This window comes from Chlorocebus sabaeus, chromosome 21 (assembly GCF_047675955.1).
Source record: "Chlorocebus sabaeus isolate Y175 chromosome 21, mChlSab1.0.hap1, whole genome shotgun sequence".
Taxonomy (NCBI): domain Eukaryota; kingdom Metazoa; phylum Chordata; class Mammalia; order Primates; family Cercopithecidae; genus Chlorocebus; species Chlorocebus sabaeus.
The window spans coordinates 45,426,832-45,451,291 of record NC_132924.1 but is presented as its reverse complement, the minus strand read 5'-3'; the positions used below and the strand labels follow the sequence as shown (position 1 = coordinate 45,451,291).

The window sequence follows — 24,460 nt, the reverse complement described above, 5'->3', positions numbered from 1 at the left end:
AATTTATGGAGCGTTTTTAGCATGAAGGGCTGTTGAATTTTGTCAAAAGCCTTTTCTGCACCTATTGAGACAATCATGTGGTTCTTGTCTTTGGTTCTGTTTATATGCTGGATTACGTTTATTGATTTGCGAATGTTGAACCAGCCTTGCATCCCAGGGATGAAGCCCACTTGATCATGGTGGATAAGCTTTTTGATGTGTTGCTGAATCCGGTTTGCCAGTATTTTATTGAGGATTTTTGCATCGATGTTCATCAGGGATATTGGTCTAAAATTCTCTTTTTTTGTTGTGTCTCTGCCAGGCTTTGGTATCAGGATGATGTTGGCCTCATAAAATGAGTTAGGGAGGATTCCCTCTTTTTCTATTGATTGGAATAGTTTCAGAAGGAATGGTACCAGCTCCTCCTTGTACCTCTGGTAGAATTCGGCTGTGAATCCATCTGGTCCTGGACTTTTTTTGGTTGGTAGGCTATTAATTATTGCCTCAATTTCAGAGCCTGCTATTGGTCTATTCAGAGATTCAACTTCTTCCTGGTTTAGTCTTGGAAGAGTGTAAGTGTCCAGGAAATTATCCATTTCTTCTAGATTTTCCAGTTTATTTGCGTAGAGGTGTTTATAGTATTCTCTGATGGTAGTTTGTATTTCTGTGGGGTCGGTGGTGATATCCCCTTTATCATTTTTAATTGCGTCGATTTGATTCTTCTCTCTTTTCTTCTTTATTAGTCTTGCTAGCGGTCTGTCAATTTTGTTGATCTTTTCAAAAAACCAACTCCTGGATTCATTGATTTTTTGGAGGGTTTTTTGTGTCTCTATCTCCTTCAGTTCTGCTCTGATCTTAGTTATTTCTTGCCTTCTGCTAGCTTTCGAATGTGTTTGCTCTTGCTTCTCTAGTTCTTTTAATTGCGATGTTAGAGAGTCAATTTTAGATCTTTCCTGCTTTCTCTTGTGGGCATTTAGTGCTATAAATTTCCCTCTACACACTGCTTTAAATGTGTCCCAGAGATTCTGGTATGTTGTATCTTTGTTCTCATTGGTTTCAAAGAACATCTTTATTTCTGCCTTCATTTCATTATGTACCCAGTAGTCATTCAGGAGCAGGTTGTTCAGTTTCCATGTAGTTGAGCGGTTTTGATTGAGTTTCTTAGTCCTGAGTTCTAGTTTGATTGCACTGTGGTCTGAGAGACAGTTTGTTATAATTTCTGTTCTTGTACATTTGCTGAGGAGTGCTTTACTTCCAATTACGTGGTCAATTTTGGAGTAAGTACGATGTGGTGCTGAGAAGAATGTATATTCTGTTCATTTGAGGTGAAGAGTTCTATAGATGTCTATTAGGTCTGCTTGCTGCAGAGATGAGTTCAATTCCTGGATATCCTTGTTAACTTTCTGTCTCGTTGATCTGTCTAATGTTGACAGTGGAGTGTTGAAGTCTCCCATTATTATTGTATGGGAGTCTAAGTCTCTTTGTAAGTCTCTAAGGACTTGCTTTATGAATCTGGGTGCTCCTGTATTGGGTGCATATATATTTAGGATAGTTAGCTCTTCCTGTTGAATTGATCCCTTTAGCATTATGTAATGGCCTTCTTTGTCTCTTTTGATCTTTGATGGTTTAAAGTCTGTTTTATCAGAGACTAGTATTGCAACCCCCGCTTTTTTTTGTTCTCCATTTGCTTGGTAAATCTTCCTCCATCCCTTTATTTTGAGCCTATGTATGTCTCTGCGTGTGAGATGGGTCTCCTGAATACAGCAGACTGATGGGTCTTGACTCTTTATCCAGTTTGCCAGTCTGTGTCTTTTAATTGGAGCATTTAGTCCATTTACATTTAAGGTTAAGATTGTTATGTGTGAACTTGATCCTGCCATTATGATATTAACTGGTTATTTTGCTCGTTAGTTGATGCAGTTTCTTCCTAGCCTTGATGGTCTTTACATTTTGGCATGTTTTTGCAATGGCTGGTACCGGTTGTTCCTTTCCATGTTTAGTGCTTCCTTCAGGGTCTCTTGTAAGGCAGGCCTAGTGGTGACAAAATCTCTAAGCATTTGCTTATCTGTAAAGGATTTTATTTCTCCTTCACTTATGAAACTTAGTTTGGCTGGATATAAAATTCTGGGTTTAAAATTCTTTTCTTTAAGAATGTTGAATATTGGCCCCCACTCTCTTCTGGCTTGGAAAGTTTCTGCCGAGAGATCTGCTGTTAGTCTGATGGGCTTCCCTTTGTGGGTAACCCGACCTTTCTCTCTGGCTGCCCTTAAGATTTTTTCCTTCATTTCAACTTCGGTGAATCTGGCAATTATGTGTCTTGGAGTTGCTCTTCTCGAGGAGTATCTTTGTGGCGTTCTCTGTATTTCCTGGATTTGAATGTTGGCCTGCCCTACTAGGTTGGGGAAGTTCTCCTGGATGATATCCTGAAGAGTGTTTTCCAACTTGGTTACATTTTCCCCCTCACTTTCAGGCACCCCAATCAGACGTAGATTTGGTCTTTTTACATAATCCCATACTTCTTGCAGGCTTTGTTCATTTCTTTTTCTTCTTTTTTCTTTTGGTTTCTCTTCTCGCTTCATTTCATTCATTTGATCCTCCATCGCTGATACTCTTTCTTCCAGTTGATCGAGTCAGTTACTGAAGCTTGTGCATTTGTCACATATTTCTCGTGTCATGGTTTTCATCTCTTTCATTTCGTTTATGACCTTCTCTGCATTAATTATTCTAGCCATCAATTCTTCCACTTTTTTTTCAAGATTTTTAGTTTCTTTGCACTGGGTACATAATTCCTCCTTTAGCTCTGAGAAATTTGATGAACTGAAGCCTTCTTCTCTCATCTCGTCGAAGTCATTCTCCGTCCAGCTTTGATCCATTGCTGGCGATGAGCTGCGCTCCATTGCCGGGGGAGATGTGCTCTTATTTTTTGGATTTCCAGCTTTTCTGCCCGCTTTTTCCCCATCTTTGTGGTTTTATCTGCCTCTGGTCTTTGATGATGGTGATGTACTGATGGGGTTTTGGTGTAGGTGTCCTTCCTGTTTGATAGTTTTCCTTCTAACAGTCAGGACCCTCAGCTGTAGGTCTGTTGGAGATTGCTTGAGGTCCACTCCAGACCCTGTTTGCCTGGGTATCAGCAGCAGAGGCTGCAGAAGATAGAATATTTCTGAACAGCGAGTGTACCTGTCTGATTCTTGCTTTGGAAGCTTCCTCTCAGGGGTGTACTCCACCCTGTGAGGTGTGGGGTGTCAGACTGCCCCTAGTGGGGGATGTCTCCCAGTTAGGCTACTCAGGGGTCAGGGACCCACTTGAGCAGGGAGTCTGTCCCTTCTCAGATCTCAGCCTCCGTGTTGGGAGATCCACTGCTCTCTTCAAAGCTGTCAGACAGAGTCGTTTGCGTCTGCAGAGCTTTCTGCTGTGTTTGTTATTGTTTACTGTGCCCTGTCCCCAGAGGTGGAGTCTACAGAGACAGGCAGGTTTCCTTGAGCTGCTGTGAGCTCCACCCAGTTCGAGCTTCCCAGCAGCTTTGTTTACCTACTTAAGCCTCAGCAATGGCGGGCGCCCCTCCCCCAGCCTCGCTGCTGCCTTGCCGGTAGATCACAGACTGCTGTGCTAGCAATGAGGGAGGCTCCGTGGGTGTGGGACCCTCCCATCCAGGTGTGGGATATGATCTCCTGGTGTGCCTGTTTGCTTAAAGCGCAGTATTGGGGTGGGAGTTACCCAATTTTCCAGGTGTTGTGTGTCTCAGTTCCCCTGGCTAGGAAAAGGGATTCCCTTCTCCCTTGCGCTTCCCAGGTGAGGCGATGCCTCGCCCTGCTTCAGTTCTCGCTGTTAGGGCTGCAGCAGCTGACCAGCACCGATCGTCCGGCACTCCCCAGTGAGATGAACCCAGTACCTCAGATGAAAATGCAGAAATCACCAGTATTCTGTGTCGCTCGCGCTGGGAGTTGGAGACTGGAGCTGTTCCTATTCGGCCATCTTGCTCCAACAATCTGGAATTGGCTATGAAATAATCTTATTTCCAAAAGTACTTATTTCTTATTTCCAGACTCTTATTTCCAAATGTCCTGTTCAATTCAACTAATGAAACAAAGAATCACACTCTAAACCATCCCTGGCCTTGATAAGAAGCTGCAGTATGATAGTGCCATTATCTTGTTTGCAATAAGTACTCTATTCCCTCCAAAAGAGGTTAGGCCAGGCGTGGTGGCTCACACCTGTAATCCCAGTACTTTGGGAGGCCGAAGTGGGCAGATAGCCTGAGTTCAGGAGTTCAAGACTAGGCTGGCCAACATGGTAAAACTCTATCTCTACTAAAAATACAAAAATTAGCCAGGTGTGGTGGTAGGCACCTATAATCCCAGCTACTTGGGAGGCTAAGACAGGAGAATCGCTTGAAATCGGGAGGTGGAGGTTGCAATGAAGTGAGACGGCACCATTGCCCTCCAGTCTGGGCAAGAAGAGTGAAACTCCGTAAAAAAAAAAAAAAAAAAGAAAAAAAAAAAAAGTAAGTTAGCCATTAAAGGAGCTGGGCCCTGCCACAGGAAACAGTCTAATTCCTCACAGTGGGACAGAGAGTGGATCCAGCCACTACTCCCACTAGGTCAGAACTGTTGCAGATATCCTTTTAACCCAGTTAAGTTGGAGCAACCACCCAGGGCCTGAAAGGAAATGTTGATACTGCAGGCAAAGGTGTAGCTTTAATCCAACTGAGTGAAGGAAAAAAAAAAAAAAAAAGGCTATTGATATGGTTTGGATCTGTGTCCCTGCCCAAATCTCATGTGGAATTGTAATCTCTAACAATGCAGGTAAGACCTGATGGGGGTGATTGGATCATGGGGGCAGATTTCCGCCTTGGAGCTGTTCTGCAAGTGAGTGAGGCCCCAAAGTGTCTTACTCCTCCTTTGCCTTCTGCCATGATTGGAAGCCTCCTGAGGCCTCCCCAGAAGCAGAAGCTGCTATGCTTCCTGTACTGCCTGCAGAACCATGAGCCAATTACACCTCTTTCCTTTATAAATTACTCAATCTCAGGTATTTCTTTATATCAGTGTGAGAACAGACTAATAAAACTATCTACAGAGAGGAAGAAAAAGAAAAAAGTGAATAAACCAATCACAGGTTAAAATGAGATATGTCTGAGTAAATTATCTCCAAGTGAATTTTCTTGAAGCCAGGCAATAGAAGGGACACTACACACTGATGATTCAGTAAACCCGTGAGATTCCCTTAACTCCCAGTCAATGCACTACTGGTTTTAAATGTACACCCACACAAACACATAAAAGCACAGAAAAGAAACCAAGCAAGGTATCATCCCTCTTACCTTCCAGAGGTCTGGTGATCCTTCTACAAGTTTGGCTTTAGTGCGACAGTATTTTAGGGCCAATTGCAAACACTCAGTTCCAAATTCCAAGTCATAGTCAGTACACTGGTGTAGAAACAACAAAAAATTAAGCTAAAACACTATTTTAAGTAAAACTAAGGCTTTTATTTCATAATCAATTGCAAACAAAGGAAGAGCCTAGAGGGCTCAAACTATTTAATCAGCTACTGATTGAGCTATAATATCCCCATTAGCTAAAAGCAAAACAGTGAATAGGAATACTGCAATCATCATATGAAGCAAAACAAATAGTGAATAGGAATAGCGCAATCATATGAGTTTTGAGATTCCTCAGTAGTTCTAGGTGTAAAATAAATGTAATACTTGGTTTCCTGTGCTTATAAGTTACCTTTCCAAACATGTTTATAAAATGCCTGAAGGTATAGCTGAGGATTATCATAACTATTGATAAATATATATCTAATCTTATTTATCTTAATCTTAATCTCATATCTTGTATTTACATCAGGTCATTTGCAGGTCACAGTTCTCTTGTTTTAATAATTAAAATATCAATATCTTTTAATTATTTACATTTTGTTTATAAACATGGAACATTTAGTCTTTCATTGTGAGAAAAAGTGTAAACATATACATTTAGTAAAAATAAAGAAAACAATTTTTAGCATTTTAAGCAGAGCCATTAAAATAACCAAGTAATAATCCAATTCAGCTGAACAATACTTAGGGTACATATCCTGTCTCCAAGTTCTATTTTAAGTACCAGATATATAAAGGTAAATGACACGTGTATTATGCCCTCAAGGAACTCAGGTCTAGAAGGGGAGGCTGGCATCTAACAAGCAGTTTGTAACAGAACCTGATAGATGCAGCACTAGAAGAATGTCTAGAGGTAGATATTTTATCCATTCTCAGTGGATAAAATACTTAATTCTATGTGAGGGCATCAGGAAGGCCTATCAGAGGAAATGGCTTGATCTCCAACAGTATAATAAAATTGAACAAGGGGGATTATGTTTAAATCAAAAGGTGCCATGCAACGTTATGGAGGTTTGAGACATTTGGTAGACTAATTTTTTTTTTTTTGGAGACAGAGTCTTACTCTGTCACACAGACTGGATCCACCATGCCCAGCCAAGACTTATTTTAGAAAGCATATCCATGTAAGGATTGCAGGAAGGCAACAAATATGAATATGGCATCAAGCACCCCTTGCCAAAGCTGTTTTATTACACTGAAGGTTACAAAATTCCAACTGTAGTGATTTGTAAAATTAGTGAACAAAATATAACCAGATATGCATAGAGTGTTAATTTGACCACAAGAGTCCCAGTTTATACCTTCTATTTTTATATACTACATAAAACAACATATATGTAGGTATTTTTAAAAGACTACTATGAACAGTAGTTACATTCAAATAAGTTGTGATGAATGTTGGTAAACCTTTGTTTTGTACTTCCAACATCCGTACCACATGTAGTTGTTTGTGATTGAGATGTATGTATAATAAACGAAGTCCTCTTTAACATATGGTTAAATCTTAAAAATAACCTTGACTCTTTCTGAGTCACTCCAGAGGGGCAAAATATCAAACACATCCCTGGATTGCCTTAAAAGTACTCACACGTGCCATATTGAGAGGAGTCCATAGAAACAGGTACTTCCTATCTCAGGTAGTGGTATGAAACATACTTGATGCTGTGTTCCCACCCACAGTGCCACCAGGCACTGTCCTAGCCAAGAGTGCAAAAGCCTGCAAATTGCATGAAGCCTTTAGGATTCCAGTCACCAGTGTCAAAGGGAAACATGGACAATTATAGGTTAAGTACATTTGAAATATTTACAGAAAATGGAGGCTGGACAATCTTAGACTAGTCTGAATTGGTTATTAATTAAAACTGAGATTTTCATATTTTTTGCAAGAAAACCTTTCTTAGCAGTCAGTTCAAAAAATGTATGCTTGGCTGGGCACGATGGCTCATGCCTGTAATCCTAGCACTTTGGGAGACCGAGGCAGGTGGATCACCTAAGGTCAGGAGTTCGAGACCAGGCTGGCCAACATGGTGAAACCCCGTCTCTACTAAAACTACAAAAATTAGCCAGGTGTGGTGGCAGATGCCAATAATTCAAGTTACTCGGGAGGCTGAGGCAGAAGAATTGCCTGAATACAGGAGGCAGAGGTTGCACTGAGCAGAGATCGCACCATTGCACTTCTGGGTGACGAGAGCAAAATTCCATCTCAAAAAAAAGAAAAAAGTATACTTAGTAAAAAATTAAAGTCTAAACATTTTAATCAAGAATATTGATGACTTTTTTTTTGAGACAGGGTCTCACTCTGTCACCCAGGCTAGAGTGGAGTGGTATGAACACAGCTCACTGCAGCCTTTATCTCCTGGCCTCAAGCAATCCTCCTACCTCAGCCTCCCAAGAAGTTGAGTACACAAGTTCACGTTACCATGCCTGGCTAATAATTTTTTATTTTTTATAGATAGAAGATCTTATGTTACACAGGTTGGTCTCAAATTCCTGGGTTCAAACACTCCTCCTGCCTAGGCCTCCCAAAGTGCTGGGATTACAGGAGTGAGCCACTGCATCCAGCCTGGGTTTCTAATTTTGTCTAGGATACAGAAAATTGCAAAAAGTAGGGCTCATATCTGAACAAAAGAAAATGCAAATAAACTATAAAAGTATAATCTTTTATTCAACCCTTCAGAGCTGAAGTCACAGGACAACCTAGGAGCCTTAAACCTAAGAAAGACATGTCTCCCCACCCTGAAGGGAGAGAAGATGCGATTACCAGCACAACTAAGTCAGAGCACAAGAGGAAGAGACATTGGGTGCCATGCAGTCAGGTAAGAAGAAGAAAGCTAAAAACTTCAAAAATTGGTAAAGAGCAAACGGAAGCTACTGAAAGAATATAAAACCTCTAGGACCCACAGTCGCAAAAGGAGTTCACAAACACATGCAGGCTCCTCTCTTGTGATCTCCTATTGGGTGCCCATAACTAATATTATTGGAAGGAGACTGTCATTAGATGTATATTCTAAACTCAAGTCAATTGCTAAATGAAATTTCAGTTTAAAAAAATCAATAGTGTTGATAAAATGAAATCATAAAACACAGTAAATTAATCCAAAGGCCAACAGAAAAGTGAGAAAAAGAACAGGTGGAACAAATACAAAGCAACTAGCAAGATTATTTTAGACAAGAAAGTTAATGAATGAGAAAGGGTATTGCACAAAATGTTTTGACATTTGTGATTCACTATGGGGAGGATTATAGTTATAATGATATCATTGATTCCATGAGAAACACACACGCAAACATACAGACACTGAAAACCATCTGCCTCCCCAAACTTGGCCCCCCCAAAATAGTGTCTAACAGCCTTCTGCCAAGGCAAAAGCCCTAAGGACACTTATCAGAGATCCCCCAAAAAGCAAGTCCAATCAAGTTATGTTACAGAGAAACGCACAGTCAACACACCCCAAGTAGAAAACTCACCAAGTCTAACCAGTCCCCAGGTAAACATGAGCAGAAAACCCGTATTAAACTGTCATCCAAGGAAAGACTGTAACATGAAAGACCAAAATGGCAAAAATAAAGCACCCAAGAATTTCAAAACTGCAATTTTTAAAAAACTATTAATAGATCTAGGAAGATAAAGAATTTGAAATCAAGTGACAGAGTAAAATTTAAAAAGGTGGAAAAGGAAAGAGTCGTATGACTCATCAACTAAGTCAAATATCTAAATAAAAATATTAAAATTTCAGGAAAAACAGAAAAAGATAGACAAAAACAACTAAACAATTCAAGATATTCCAAAGATTAAAAACATTGAAATTCCAGATTAAGAGAAATTATAGAGTGTGGAAGCTAACGGATGAGGTGAAAGTATGCCAAACCCACTTAACAAAAATTATCTTACAAACAAGCTGTAATCCAAATGAGTTGGGACTTCATAGAAACAATAAAACTTAGAAGAAAGAGGCAAATTATTCACAATTCTTGGGGTAATGATTTTAAACATAGAATTCTACACCCAGGAGAGCTATCAAGTTTGAGGGCAGAATATGAACTTTTCCTCACATTCAAAGTATCAAAGGAATTTTATTACCCATGCATTGTTTTCTTTCCTACACTTTCTAAGACTTTAAATATTAGATTCATAGCAAAATGGAGCAAAAGGTAAAGATTTCCATATACCCTCAAGCCCCCACATACACAGGACCTCTCCTACTATTGAAACCTTGTAAACACAGTGGTATGTGTATTAGCATCAATAAACCTACATTGACACATCATTATCATTCAAAGCCCATAATTTACATTATGACCCATGCATGGTATTATACTTTCTATGAGTTTTCACAAGTGTACAATGATACACATGCATCACTGTAGTTATCATAGAGTAGTTTCACTATAGTGAAATTTCTCTGTGTATCATCTATACATACCTCCTGCCCCCAACCCTGTGCAACCACTCATCCTTTTAATGCCTCCATAGTTTGTCTTTTCCAGAAATACATAGCTGCAATCATAGAATATTTAGTTGTTTTACATTGGATTCTTTCACACCAAAATATGCATTTAAATTCCCTTTTGGTGATTTTATAGCTAATTTCTTTTTAGGAGTGAATAATTCATTATATTCAATAATTCATAATAATTCATTATCTTGATGTACTATACTTTGTTTATCCCCTCACCTAAGCTATTTATGTTGGTTCCAGTTTTGGCAATTATAACTAAAGTTGCTATAAACATTCACGCGCAGGGTTTTAATGTGGACATAACTCATTTGGGTCTTATGGTAAAGAGTATGTTTTGTAAGATGCTGCCAAACTGTCTTTTAAAGTGACTGTCACTTCACATTTGCATTTTAAGTTTTACATTTAGGTCTGATCCATTTTGAATTAATGGTTGCGGCAGGTTGAAAGTGTGTCCCTAGATTTATTTTTGGTATGTGGTTGTCTAGTTGTTCCAACAACATTTGGTTGAAAAGGCAGCAAATCTTTGCTATATTGTATTGCCTTTGTTTTTCTGCCAAAGACCAATTGATTACATTTATGTGATTCTATTTCTAGTGTCTTTATTTCATTCCATTGAATCATTTATCTATTCTTTAAGCCAACACCACACAGCCACAGTTTCTGCAGCTTTATAGCAACTCTTAAAGTCAGGTAGTGTCAGTCCTCCAACTTTATTCTTTGCTTTCAATATTGTGTTAGCTATTTTAGGTCTTGTGCCTCTTCAGATAAACTTTAGAATAAGTTTGTCAAATCTCCAAAATAACTTGTTGACATTTGGATTGAGATTGCATCAAATTTGTAGATCACAATGGGGAGAATTTTTATTTTGATAACTTTGAGTCTTCCTATTCACAAACATGGGACACTTCTCCATTTAAGTAGTTCTTTGAAGTCTTTCAGAGTTTTGCAGTTTTCCTCAAAAAGGTTTTCTACATTTTGTTAGATTTATGCCCAAGTATCATTTTGGGGGTTGCTAATGTAAAGAATAATCTATGTCTATTTTCAAACTACACATGTTCATGCTGGTACAAACAAAAGCAATAGGCTTTTATTAGCCTCATAGCCTGCAACTTTTGGGCTTTTATTAGCCTCATAGCCTGCAACTTTTCTATTACTGTCCACTAATTCCATAACTTCTGTCAATGCTTTCAGATTTCCCACACAGACAATCATCTCATCTGTGAAAAATGATTTCTTCCTTCCCAATCACAATACTTAGTTCATTTCCTTCTTTTATTAAATAGAAATTCCAGGACAGTGTTGAAAAAGAGCACTGAGAAGGCACATCCTTGCCTTGTTCTTGATATTAACAGGAAAGCTCTTGATTTTCTCACCATTAATAATGTTAGCTGCAGGTGTTCTGTGGGTATTTTTTTAAATCAAGAAAGATCTCTATTTCTCATTTTTGGAAATGTATCATAAACGAGTGTTGTATTATGTCGAATGGTTTTTCTGTATCCATTAATATGATCATGTGATTTTTCTCTTTCTGCATGTTGATGTGAGGAAATACATTAGATTTTGAATTTTGAACCAGTCTTGTGTGTATCCAAGATGAATCCCAGTCAGTTGTGGGGTTTTGCTTTTGTACATTGTTGAATTCAGCTTGGTGATATTTTGATGAGGATCATGACATCTCTACATCGATGAGAGAGATTGACCATAGTTTCTTTGTAACATCTTTTTTGTATGGTTCATTGAATTAGGATAATTCTGGTATCACAGAATGAGTTAAGGAAGTATTCCCTTTGCTTCTATCTTCTAGAGAAACTGTAGAGAGTTGGTATAATTTCTTTCTTAAAAGTTTGGTAGAAATTACCAGTGAACCCACCTAAGTCTAGTACTTTATATATTAGGTTGTTAATTATTGACTCTATTTATTTAACAGATGCTGCCTTAAGATTTCCTAATTCTTCCTATATGATTTTGGGCTACTGTGTCCTTCAATGAATTGGTCCATTTCACCTAAGTTACTAAGTTTTTAGGCACAGAGTTGTTCATTATATTCCTTTATTATCCTTTAAAAGTTCATGGGATCTGTAGTAATGTCCATACTTTCATTTCTGATGTTAATTTGTGTATTCTTTCTTAGCTTGGCTGATCTATTTTATCTTGTCAAAGAACCAGATTTTGGTCTGGTAGATTTTTCTCTACTGACTTCCTATTATCAATTTCATCTATTTCTGCTCCAATTTTTATTCGCTTTCTTCTGCTTAATCTGCTCTTCTTCATTCTAGTTTCCTAAAATGGAAGCCTACATGATTGATTTTAGGTCTTTCTTTTTTAACATATGCATTCAATGCTATCATTTTTCCTTTAAGCACTGTCCTTGCTGCATTGCAAAATTTTGGTGCATTCCATTTTATTTAGTTTGAAATATTGTTCTGAGATTTCTTTTTCACATGTGTTATTTAAGAGTGTGTTGTTTAGTCTCCGAGTATTTTTGGATTTTCCAGGTACCTTTGTTATTGATTTCTAGTTTAATTTCATTGAAGTCTGAGAATAGGGCTTGTGTTATTTCTGTTCTTTTAACTTTGTTAAGGTGTGTTTTATGGCCCAAAAAGTGGTCTATCTTGTTGAATGTTCCACATGAGCATGAGAATAATGTGTAATCTGCTGTTTGTGAATGAAGTAACTAGATGTCAATTTTACTCAGTTGATTGATAGTGTCATTGGGGTCAAGTATGTCTTTAACCAAGATTCTACCTGTGGATCTGTCCATTTACCTTTCTCTTCTTGCAATTCTATTAGTTTTTGCCTCACATATAAGGATGGTCTGTTGTTAGATGAGTACACATTAAGCATTGTTTTATGTCCTTGGAAGAGTGACCCTTCTATCATGATGTAATGCCCCTTTAGTAAATGTCCTAGATTTTGCAATATACTTTTACAACTAATCTGTGACCACTTTCCAATAATGGTGTGCCACTTGGTGAATAGGGCAAGTGTCTTACAAAATAATCCTAATTACTTCCTCCCATCCCTTACGTCATTGTCATTCATTTCACTATGTAAGCACACAATCAGATACATTGTTGCTATTATTGTTTTGAACAAACTTACCTGTACTATTCAGGAAAATAAATTTTACCTTCACTACCTCCTCAACTGAAGTTTTTCCTTTATGTATATCCATGTTTCTGACCTACATAAATTTCTGAAGATTTTGAACATTTTTTACAAGGCAAGTCTACTGGAAAAAAAATTCCATTTTTGTTTGTCTGTGAAAGTCTATTCCTTCTTTACTTTTGAAAAAATAATTTTGCAGGGAACAGAATTCTAGGGTGGTAGGTTTCCTCATGGCAAACATTTTAAAAATATTTTATTTTCTTCTTGCCTGAATGGCTACTGAAGAGAAGTGAGATGTAATTCTATGGGTAAGCTGTTTATCTTTTCAGTATATTTTTCTTATTTTTTGCTTTTGTGTAGTTTGACTATAATATGCCTAAGTGTAGTTTACTTGGAATTTATACAGTTTGGTATTCCTGAAGGTTTCTGGATCTTTGGTTTGGTTTCTAACATTGATTTGGAGAAATTTCCAGTCACTGTTACTTCAAATATTGCTTCCATTCCTTCCTTCTTCTGGTATGCTCATTATATGTGTGTTATGTGTTTTATAGTTGCTTTTTTATAGTTATTTTTTTCCATCTTTTTCTATTTGCTTTTCAGTTTTGCAAATTTCTGTGAAGATATACACTCAAGTTTAGATAGTCTTTCCTCATTCGTATCTAGTCTACTGATAAGGCATCAAAGGCATTCTTCATTTTTATGATAGTGTTTCTGATCTCCAGCATTTCTTTTGGTTCTTTCCATTTCCATCTCTCTGCTTACACTGCCTACATCTGTTCTTGTTGCTATCTACTTTAACCATTAGAGCCCTTGGCATATTAATCATAGTTGTTTTAAATTCCCAGTTGGGTAATTTCAATGTTGCCATATCTGGGTCTGGTTCTTATGCTCACTATTTCTTATACTTCATAAATTTTCCTTGATAGCTGGACATGATTACTGGGTAAAAGAAACTAAGGTAAATCGGACCTGTGCTTTCACTTTCTCAGTTCTCCCCCTCTCCCCAGAGGATGACTAGAGTGGGATGGAGTTGAGTGAGAAGGCTGGGGTTAGGTAGAGGCAATAGTTTAGGCCCTTACAAAACAATTTTTGAGGATGGGCCTCCTCGTTAATAACAGAATGCTCTAGCATTTTTCACAATGGTTGTTTCTTTCCTCCATAGGAAGCACAATAAGATTTTTCTCCAGTACCCATTTTAAGAACCTGGTCAAGCTCCTGGAAGTAAAACTCATAAGACTGTGGGGGCTCCCCTTTGACTGGGTCCTCCTGAAGCTAACTCACACTTGTCTATACTGAGTCTCTAACAATTCTTCAATTGTAATTTAGGTTTTCCTACCTTGTCACTATTTCCCAAGGAGATTTCTGCTCTGGTAAATTGTGATTCTCTGTAGTCACCTGTCTGTCTCTCCAGTTTCGGGGACAGCAATTTGCCCTATGACCTCGCCCCTCTGAAAGATATGAAAAGTTTATTTTTTGGTTGTTCAATATTTTACTTGTAAGATGGAATAACAACTCCTAAGTTCCCTACATGCCAGACAAGAAACCAGAAGTCCCCCATGCACTCTTTTTCAGGAAACTATAGTAGGATATAGTCCTCTATAAAACTGGGAGAGAAAAAAATGAGAAAATGACATGGGATACAGATATCCTATATAGAAGAGCAACAAAGGGAATTGCTAGGACAGTGGTGAAGAAAAACCTCAAGATGATTGCTGTGCAGGCGGCAGAATGAGAAACCAGGTAGAAAAGGTTAAGAATAAACAAAAGCTCTCAGAAGAAATGGGTTATCCCTGGGAGACAGAAGAGGATGGGGTTGGCATGAAGACTTTATTTTTGTACCCTTTGTCATGTGTATACTATTCTTTTATTAGTTCTTGCCCAAAAAAGTTATTGTCATGTTATGTAATGTTTAAGTTATATGTCCTGTGTAGTAAAACATGTTATATTCCTGAAAAACATGCTTATAAATAAGAGTTATGGTTTTGTTTCTGAACATATATATTTAATATTTCCAACAAATTAGTCTCATGTTCTGGTGATATTTAAGTTACAGATCATTTAAAATTTACACAACTGGCCAGATGTGGTGTTTCATGCCTGTAATCCCAGCACTTTGAGAGGCTAAGGTGGGATCAGCACTTGAGGCCAGGAGTTCAAGACTAGCCTGGGAAACAAAGTGACTCTCTACAAAAAAGGTAAAATATTAGTCATGTGTTGGGATGTGTGCCTATAGTCCAAGCTACTCAGAAGGCTGAGCCAGGTGACCTGCTTGAGCCCAGGAGTCCGAGGCTGCAGTGAACCACAATCACACCTCTGCACTCCAACCTGGGCAATGCAGAGTGAGACACCATCTCTAATAGAAAAATATTAAGTTATTTAAAAATCTAAACACCCATTGTAAAAAGAATACCTATGTGTTATTGCTATATTATAAAATTTTAGATCTGGTTACCATCATGATAAAAACACAGGGTATTCGTTTTCTCACAAGCCAATCAGCTTAGTTTTTTCTAATAGTAATTTAAACGAATGTACAAACTGTACATTACAACTCATAACATGTCCTTAAATAGGATTTGCTTTAAAAAAGTGTACATGCATTCTCAAGAATATGAGGCACCATTACCAATTGATTAAGAGCATGGACACAGAAGTCAAATAGACTTGGGTTCCAACCATGGTGTTGCCATGTAACAAGTTGTCAGACTCTGGACAAGCTATTCAATCTGTCTCTCAGCTTCTTCCACATTGGGGAATGGAAGATAAAAGTTATTATAAAAAACAAACCTAACAGCACATCTAATGTACCTGGCATAGTATCTAGTTTATGACAAGTTCTTCATAAAATCTAAATAATTACTGGTTATAGATGTAAATGGTTAACCCTAAAAATTGAGGTTTAAAAGTTCCCAGATGCTAATCAACAACATCTAATGGTTGTGTAGAGGCGTTCTACTTTCTCTGCAGAGAGATTGAGGGTTGCTCTGACAATACGCACCATCTTCTCCTTCTGCTTTTTCTTATACCTAATGTCCATTTAGAAAAAGGGCAGATTCATTCATGTTGTTAAAAATAGTGGGATTTCCTTCTTTTGTGGCTAAGTAACATTCCAGTGGGTGCACATGTGATCACATTCTATCTATTCATCAATGGACACAGGGTTTTTTTCCATATCTCGACTACTGTGAACAATGCATCAGTGACGTTTCAATGAATATGGGAGTGAGGCGCTTATTTCATTTCCTTGGGACATATCCATAAGTGAAATTGCTAGATTATATGCTAGTTCTATTTTCAATTGTTTGAGGAACCTCCTCATTGCTTGTTTTAATGGCTATACCAATTTATATCCCCATCAACAGAGACTCAAAGCCCTCTTTTGTCCACACCCTCACCAACACTTGTTATTTCTCTAGTCTTTTTGATAATAATCATTCTAACAACTGTGATTTCACCCTTATCTTCACTTGACCAACTGGTTTCTGTAATCAACCTGGAAAATTGGCTTTACTTCTCTCATGGCTCCTCTGGAATTTTCATTGTCAACACAGTCTCTAACTGGAAGCTCCATCCATCATCTCTCTTTCTTACTCCTAACCGAGGCCTTTTACCTCACTGAGGTGTCCAACCCCATGAAACCTCCAATTGCTCTTGGTTAGAAAACCTATTTTCTTAGACTACTCTTATCAACAAGGAGACTATGGTTAATGGCATGAATAATTTTATTAGTAGCACCCCAACTTCCTTTTCCATCCGTTAGATCTTCTTTACAAACCCTAACCACAATATCATGTAATCTGTTTTATTATCTTAACTTTTGGCTTATGCTTTTATCAGTCACACAGGCACATGGTTTAAGACCCAAATATCTCTACAAGGTCAGTTATGAAAAAAAGTCCACCCCACTCCCTTCACTCCATTTTGTCCTCCCTGTAGACAATCATTGTTCATTTAACTATTCTAATATGTTTCTCCATATGTAACAATTTTTGCTGAGTAACAAACATGCACAAAAAAAAAACTCAGTGGCATGCAGCAATAAACTTTCACTTCTCACTCACATAGTTGTGACATGGCTGAGGTAACTGTTCCAAGCTGCAGGGCTGTGACAGCTCTGCTCCTTGTGTTTACTCTGCAGCTCAGACCGGAGGGGCAGCAACCAACCACAGTATGCCTTCCTTAAGGCAATAAAAGTAGCAAAACAGGGCAAGTCCAACAGCACAATCACAATTTTGGCCCTCCACCTATATCAATCACATCTGCTAAAAATCTCATTTCGAAAGCAAGTCAGGCAACCAAATCAAGGAGAAGGAAAACAAACTTAATTCACCAGGAGGCCATTGCAAGGGCACAAAAGTAGAATACTATTGCTGAAGACTGAACAATTGAGACTATAATTTACCTTTCATTCCATATCTATAAATTACATTCTTATGATGATGTCTCTCGACTTTTCTGTCTTGGCTATGATCTACAGAAGAATTTTGTCCTTCTTCCAAACTTCACCTCAATATACACTAACACTTCCCATTCCCCCTCCTTTAAATATCATAATTTTGGTTAAATCAGTATTGAGTGTTTAAATCAGTGGCTATGTAAACACTACTCATAGCTGAGTCACATATTATTAAAATTCGTTTCCTATACAACTCTGTTTACCTGGAATTATAGCTTATCTTTTGTTTTATGTGGTTTTATGTATGTTTATGACTCATTCAATGCCAAACACTTAGCTATTCATTGAAATCTACTCTCAAAATGTTCAGACACAAGGCACTGCACCAATTTTATATTCCTGAAAAAGTCACCCTTAACGTCCTCTGATCTTATCCAACAGACTTCTTGTCTTCTCTGCCAGTCATTCAGCCATCATCCTAAGAACTCCCTACATCGTCGTCTTGGAAAGCGTCTTCATCTCTCTCCCATCATGGATCCCCTAGCCTCTGTATCCCATGCAATCTGCTTCCTTGATTGACTCATTTTGGAACTCTCATTTTGGAGGGTTGGAACAAATCCTCCAATACCTTTCTGTAGAGTGACTGGGTTAAGGTGTTTATGGGTACTTCTGAGGTTAGTATTTTTAGGTCTTTCTTCCTGCACTGGACAGACTGCCCAAAGAAAATTCTTCCAGTCTCCAGCCTGGAAAAAAAAGCCAAGCCACCAAGATAACAGCTGGCTGAGTGGGAGAAGCAGCCATGGACTTTCCTATTTGGCAGTCAGTAAGCATATGGTTGTTAGTCACTGTTTCTGGCAACACACTCAGTCCTTCTACAGCATCCTATGTTCTCCCAGTATAGACAGAGCACTTCATCACCACCTGCCTCTGTTAGGGTGGAAAGGAGATTTAGAGATCAGACTGCTTAAACAGCTTCAGCCAACCCTCCTTATTTTGTCCCCCTCATTCCATTCCAGAGGTACCTGGTGCTGCTAGGTCCTGGACTTTGAGAATTCTACAGCAGACAGTTTTAATTCCTAGCTTCCCCCAACCATTTGCTTGTAATTTGGCCTTCTCCAAGCTGAATCTGTTAGTACTAATTCACTTGTTTTCCAGCTATTCTTCATGTGTCATTGTCACCTCTCCTATTCTTTTGAGAATTTGTAATTTTTAATCGCTTTCTAGTAGCTTTTTTTTATTTTTATTATACTTTAAGTTCTAGGGTACATGTGCACAACGTACAGGTTTGTTACATATGTATACATGTGCCATGTTGGTGTGCTGCACCCATTAACTCGTCATTTACATTGGGTATATCTCTTAATGCTATCCCTCGCCTCTACCCCCTCCCCACAATAGGCCCCAGTGTGTGATGCTCCCCTTTCTGTATCCAACTGATCTCATGGTTCAATTCCCACCTGTCAGTGAGAACATGTGGTATTTGGTTTTGTGTTTTATGATAGTTTGCTGAGAATGATGGTTTCCAGCTGCATCCATGTCCCTACAAAGGACACAAACTCATCCTTTTTTATGGCTGCATAGTATTCCATGGTGTATATGTGCCACATTTTCTTAATCCAGTCTGTCACTGATGGACATTTGGGTTGATTCCAAGTCTTTGCTATTGTGAATAGTGCTGCAATAAACATACGTGTGCCTGTGTCTTTATAGCAGCATGACTTCTAATCTTTTGGGTATATACCCAGTAATGGGATGGCTGGGTCAAATGGTATCTCTAGTTCTAGATACTTGATGAATCACCACTCTGTTTTCCACAATGGTTGAACTAGTTTACAGTCCCACCAACGGTGTAAAAGTATTCCTATTTCTCCACATCCTCTCCAGCATCTGTTGTTTCCCGATTTTTTAATGATTGCCATTCCAACTGGTGTGAGATGGTATCTCATTGTGGTTTTGATTTGCATTTCTCTGATGGTGAGTAATGATGACCATTTTTTCATGTGTCTGTTGGCTGTATGAATGTCTTCTTTTGAGAAATGTCTGTTCATATCCTTTGCCCACTTTTTGATGGGGTTGTTTGCTTTTATCTTGTAAATTTGATTGAGTTCTTTACAGGTTCTGGATATTAGCCCTTTGTCAGATGAGTAGATTGCAAAAACTTTCCCCCGTTCTGTAGGTTGCCTGTTCACTCTGATGATAGTTTCTTTTGCTGTGCAGAAGCTCTTTAGTTTAATGAGATCCCATTTGTCTATTTTGGCTTTTGTTGTCATTGCTTTTGGTGTTTTAGACATGAAGTCCTTGCCCATGCCTATGTCCTGAATGGTATTACCTAGGTTTTCTTCTAGGGTTTTTATGCTTTTACGTCTAACATTTAAGTCTCTAATCCATCTTGAATTAATTTTCGTATAAGGAGTAAGGAAAGGATCTAGTTTCAGCTTTCTACTTATGGCTAGCCAATTTTCCCAGCACCATTTATTAAATAGGGAATCCTTTCCCCATTTCTTGTTTTTCTCAGGTTTGTCAAAGATCAGATGGCTGTAGATGTGTGGTATTATTTCTGAGGGCTCTGTTCTGTTCCATTGGTCTATATCTCTGTTTTGGTACCAGTACCATGCTGTTTTGGTTACTGTAGCCTTGTAGTATAGTTTGAAGTCAGGTAGCGTGATGCCTCCAGCTTTGTTCTTTTGACTTAGGATTGTCTTGGCAATGTGGGCTCTTTTTTGGTTCCATATGAACTTTAAAGCAGTTTTTTCCAATTCTGTGAAGAAAGTCATTGGTAGCTTAATCAGGATAGCATTGAATCTATAAATTACCTTGGGCAGTATGGCCATTTTCACAATATTGATTCTTCCTATCCATGAGCATGGTATGTTCTTGCATTTGTTTGTGTCCTCTTTTATTTCACTGAGCAGTGGTTTGTAGTTCTCCTCAAAGAGTTCCTTTACATCCCTTGTAAGTTGGATTCCTAGGCATTTTATTCTCTTTGAAGCTATTGTGAATGGGAGTTCATTCGTGATTTGGCTCTCTGTTTGTCTGTTACCGGTGGCGGGCGCCTGTAGTCCCAGCTACTCGGGAGGCTGAGGCAGGAGAATGGCACGAACCCGGGAGCGGAGCTTGCAGTGAGCCGAGATGGTGCCACTGCACTCCAGCCTGGGCGACAGAGTGAAGACTCCGCCTCAAAAAAAAAAAAAAAAAAAAAGAATGTTTGTGATTTTTGCACATTGATTTTGTATCCTGAGACTTTGCTGAAGTTGCCTATCAGCTTAAGGAGATTTTGGGCTGAGACGATGGGGTTTTCTAAATATGCAATCATGTCATCTGGAAACAGGGACAATTTGACTTCTTCTTTTCCTAACTGAATCCCCTTGATTTCTTTCTCTTGCCTGATTGCCCTAGCCAGAACTTCCAACACTATGTAGAATAGGAGTGGTGAGAGAGGGCATCCCTGTCTTGTGCCAGTTTTCAAAGGGAATTTTTCCAGTTTTTTCCCATTCAGTATGATATTGGCTGTGGGTTTGTCATAAATAGCTCTTATTATTTTGAGATACATTCCATCAATATCAAATTTATTGAGTTTTTAGCATGAAGGGCTGTTGAATTTTGTCAAAGGCCTTTTCTGCATCTATTGAGATAATCATGTGGTTTTTGTCTTTGGTTCTGTTTATATGCTGGATTACGTTTATTGATTTGCGTATGTTGAACCAGCCTTGCATCCCAGGGATGAAGCCCACTTGATCATGGTGGATACGCTTTTTGATGTACTGCTGGATTCGGTTCGCCAGTATTTTATTGAGGATTTTTGCATCGATGTTCATCAGGGATATTGGTCTAAAATTCTCATTTTTTGTTGTATCTCTGTCAGGCTTTGGTATCAGGATGATGTTGGCCTCATAAAATGAGTTAGGGAGGATTCCCTCTTTTTCTATTGATTGGAATAGTATCAGAAGGAATGGTACCAACTCCTCCTTGTACCTCTGGTAGAATTCAGCTGTGAATCCGTCTGGTCCTGGACTTTTTTTGGTTGGTAGGCTATTAATTATTGCCTGAATTTCAGAGCCTGCTATTGGTCTACTCAGGGATTCAACTTCATAATTTTAATGAAGTTTGAGTCATGAGCCAAATTAGGTAACTGCTCAGTTTGCTATCTTTACCCAGGAACAGGAGAGAAACAAGATAACATGCATTCTAATTAGATAAATATTCCAAATTGTCTTCTATAAAAGTGGTTTCAATTTATATATCCATAAACAATGTATGAGAATATGGCAGGGTTATTAACATGAGGTAAATGTATATGACTCAGAGGAACTGGAAAACTTCTGAAAAAATATTGTATATATAATGTGATTATTTTTCTGAGAAGGGATTCTACAACTTTCGGAGGTTTTATAACAAAAAAAAGTTAGAAACCACTGTTTTATGGTAACCACATAATGGTCCATGGCTACAGATAATCTGATTACATATCCTCCCAGCCTTAACATCATTCACAGTATTATTTCTGCTAGGCAGCCCGGGAAGTTTGCCCAACCAAGAACAATATATACATTAGAGTAAAACTAAATCAAAGGCATGCATGCACAGGTTTCTCACTCTGCAGTTATAGCTCCATGCTCACAATGTTTCAAGTAGAAACAAAATAGACAATCTTACAATTAGGTAAACAATGAACACCTGCATTCAATTTATCACCTAAAACTCAAACTTAAGCATTTTGCATATATTTACATTGTTTGAATTATGCAATGTATTTTGGGATTTCATGAGAGACAGTTATCCAAGCAGCTTTGTTCTTATATCAGTCATTTTATGAGTAAATAAACAACTTCAGACTAAGTCCATATGAGGCTCATAATATAACTACAACCATTACTGTTCCAGAAACAGTATGAATGATCTGGCCAAGGATAAGATTTCTTCTTTGAGTAAAATTAGTTAAATGGGCCTAGACAATTATATTCATGAGAAGTTTTCAAATGCCTATCCATGGGGAAAACAATAAGCTTATCAGTTTATTCAAAATTTTCTAGCCCCACCTAACCAAAAATCCATTACAAACTTAGAGGCAACACCAACCATATCTATCAAATACTGCCTAATTTTTTTTCAGAGTCCAAGTAATTGGGGGAAATAAGTATCACAGGAAACAATTTTATCAGTAACTCTATAACTGCCTTTTTAGACATGTCTATTGACCTTCATATCAAACTATTAAAAACTAAGAATCTCCTAAAATGTTTTAGACTATTATAACTTTTGATAAACTCATCAAGAATTAGACAATAAAAGGAGAAATTAAAATACTTCCCTAGCACACAAATTATTAACCTTATATGACAACACGGAGTAGATATATCACATGTAATGTATCTAACCCCAATGTAAATAACTTAGGAAAAAAAATTAAAACTATCACCATTCAACCCCAAAGGAAAGGTGTGGTTTATATTCATGCAAGGAGAACTGTTACAACGCTGTTGGCCATAATCTTACTAACAGGTTATAAGAATCTGAAATAAGTCCAAGAAATATAGGGAAGGGAGGGCCCAGATCCAGAAATTGTTTTATTAGCAACAGGACTGGCTACATCATTACTCAAGTTGGATGATGCAGCAAAAAGAGTAAGTCTATTGGTGAGTTGGAGGAATCAATCAGATTTAAGTTACTCATAGGATAACCACTAAAAGTATTCATAGGCAGTTAAAAATATATGCCTAGTATGTATTGGAGAAACATGAAAAAGACTAACTGGAAAACTGCGGAACATCTATCCTTTTCCAAAGCAAATATTTATGGAAAATTTGCCAGGCAATATACTAAGTCTTGAGAAAGATGGTGAAGCTTAGGAAAAACCATACATGCAAATGTAAAAGACACTGTAAAAGAAAAAACAAAGCATTGCTGGCCAATGGAAGAAACTAAAAGAGACAAAAACATTCTGCTCTGGAGCCAGAAAGAGCCTAGTGCCCTGATGACACCTCAATTTTGGACTTTTAGCCTCCAAAAAGTGAGATAATACATTCCTGATTTTAAGTCACTCAATTATGAAATATTTTTACAATAGCCCTAGGAAACTAATATATTACCCCTCAAAAATAAACACAAAATACCAAAACCTAGTATATGAGATATTGGCTTTGGAAGTTGGCACCAGGGGCAAAGAAACAAAAGTGGGAGGGAAACCCTTGTTATGTAGTGGCCCGTGACTTAGAAGATAATTTAATCAATTTACAAACTTGGGCAAGATAGCTTTCAGAAAGAAGGCTGAAAGCATCAACCAGCATCTTTAAGGTGAATATGTTAAGGTACCACACAAATGAGAAGGCCTAAGAACTGGCTAGTTCGTAAACAAATTTAAAAGGAATTTGAGCCCAGAATATGACAGCCTAGAAAAACAGAACTCTAATCTCCCATCTCCCCCAAAAACAATTCTCAAAAGAAGAAAATCCTGAGGGTGTAGATGAAATCCAGGGCCCCGGAGGCCAATTCTAGGAAGCAGAGAATTGCGACTTAACTAAGGAATAGTCACTATTCTCAGGGTAAGGAAACCTGACAACATTTGTTGAGCAGGATTTCAAAATGTCTACAGACTAGTGATTGGTATTTGCTTCCTCTTCTTATCCCAGGGAGGTAAGGGAGTATTTAATGAATGTGAGGGGGAGTAATTAATGTGATTATTCCATATAAGTTCCACAACTATATATTGGGTATACAGTGAACAATGTATCAGTCCGTTCCCATGCTGCTATGAAGAAATACCCGAGACTTGGTAATTTACAAAGAAAAGATATTTAATTGATTCACAGTTCCACATCGCTGGGGAGGCCTCAGGAAACTTACAATTATGGCAGAAGGCACCTCTTCACAGAGTGGCAGGAGAGAAAATGAGAGCAAGCTGGGGAAATGCCAGACGCTTATAAAACCATCATATCTCATGAGACTCACTCACTATCATGAGAACAGCATGGGGGAACTGGCCCTGTGATCTGATTACTTCCACCTGGTACCAACCTTGACACATGGAGATTACGGAGATTACAACTCAAGATGAGCTTTTTGGGTGGGGACACAGCCAAACCATATGAAACAGAAAACTTCATTTTTAATTCACAAGTCTCCAGGTAAAGAGCCGCTGAACAT

The 24,460-nt window shown here is 38.1% G+C and overlaps 1 protein-coding gene across 3 annotated transcripts in view; it reads right to left on the bottom strand.

Moving 5' to 3' along the window:
* Window positions 1-24,460, bottom strand: part of CRPPA (CDP-L-ribitol pyrophosphorylase A) — a 330,079-nt gene that overhangs the window by 215,723 nt on the left and 89,896 nt on the right. For 2 of the 3 annotated variants that reach the window (XM_007981984.3, XM_038004687.2), the window contains exon 4: window positions 5,297-5,401. The exons of the other annotated variant lie outside the window; for it this stretch is intronic. In XM_007981984.3, the coding sequence (XP_007980175.1) occupies window positions 5,297-5,401 (105 nt within the window). The remainder of the gene's footprint in view (window positions 1-5,296; window positions 5,402-24,460) is intronic. 3 annotated transcript variants of the gene reach the window in all.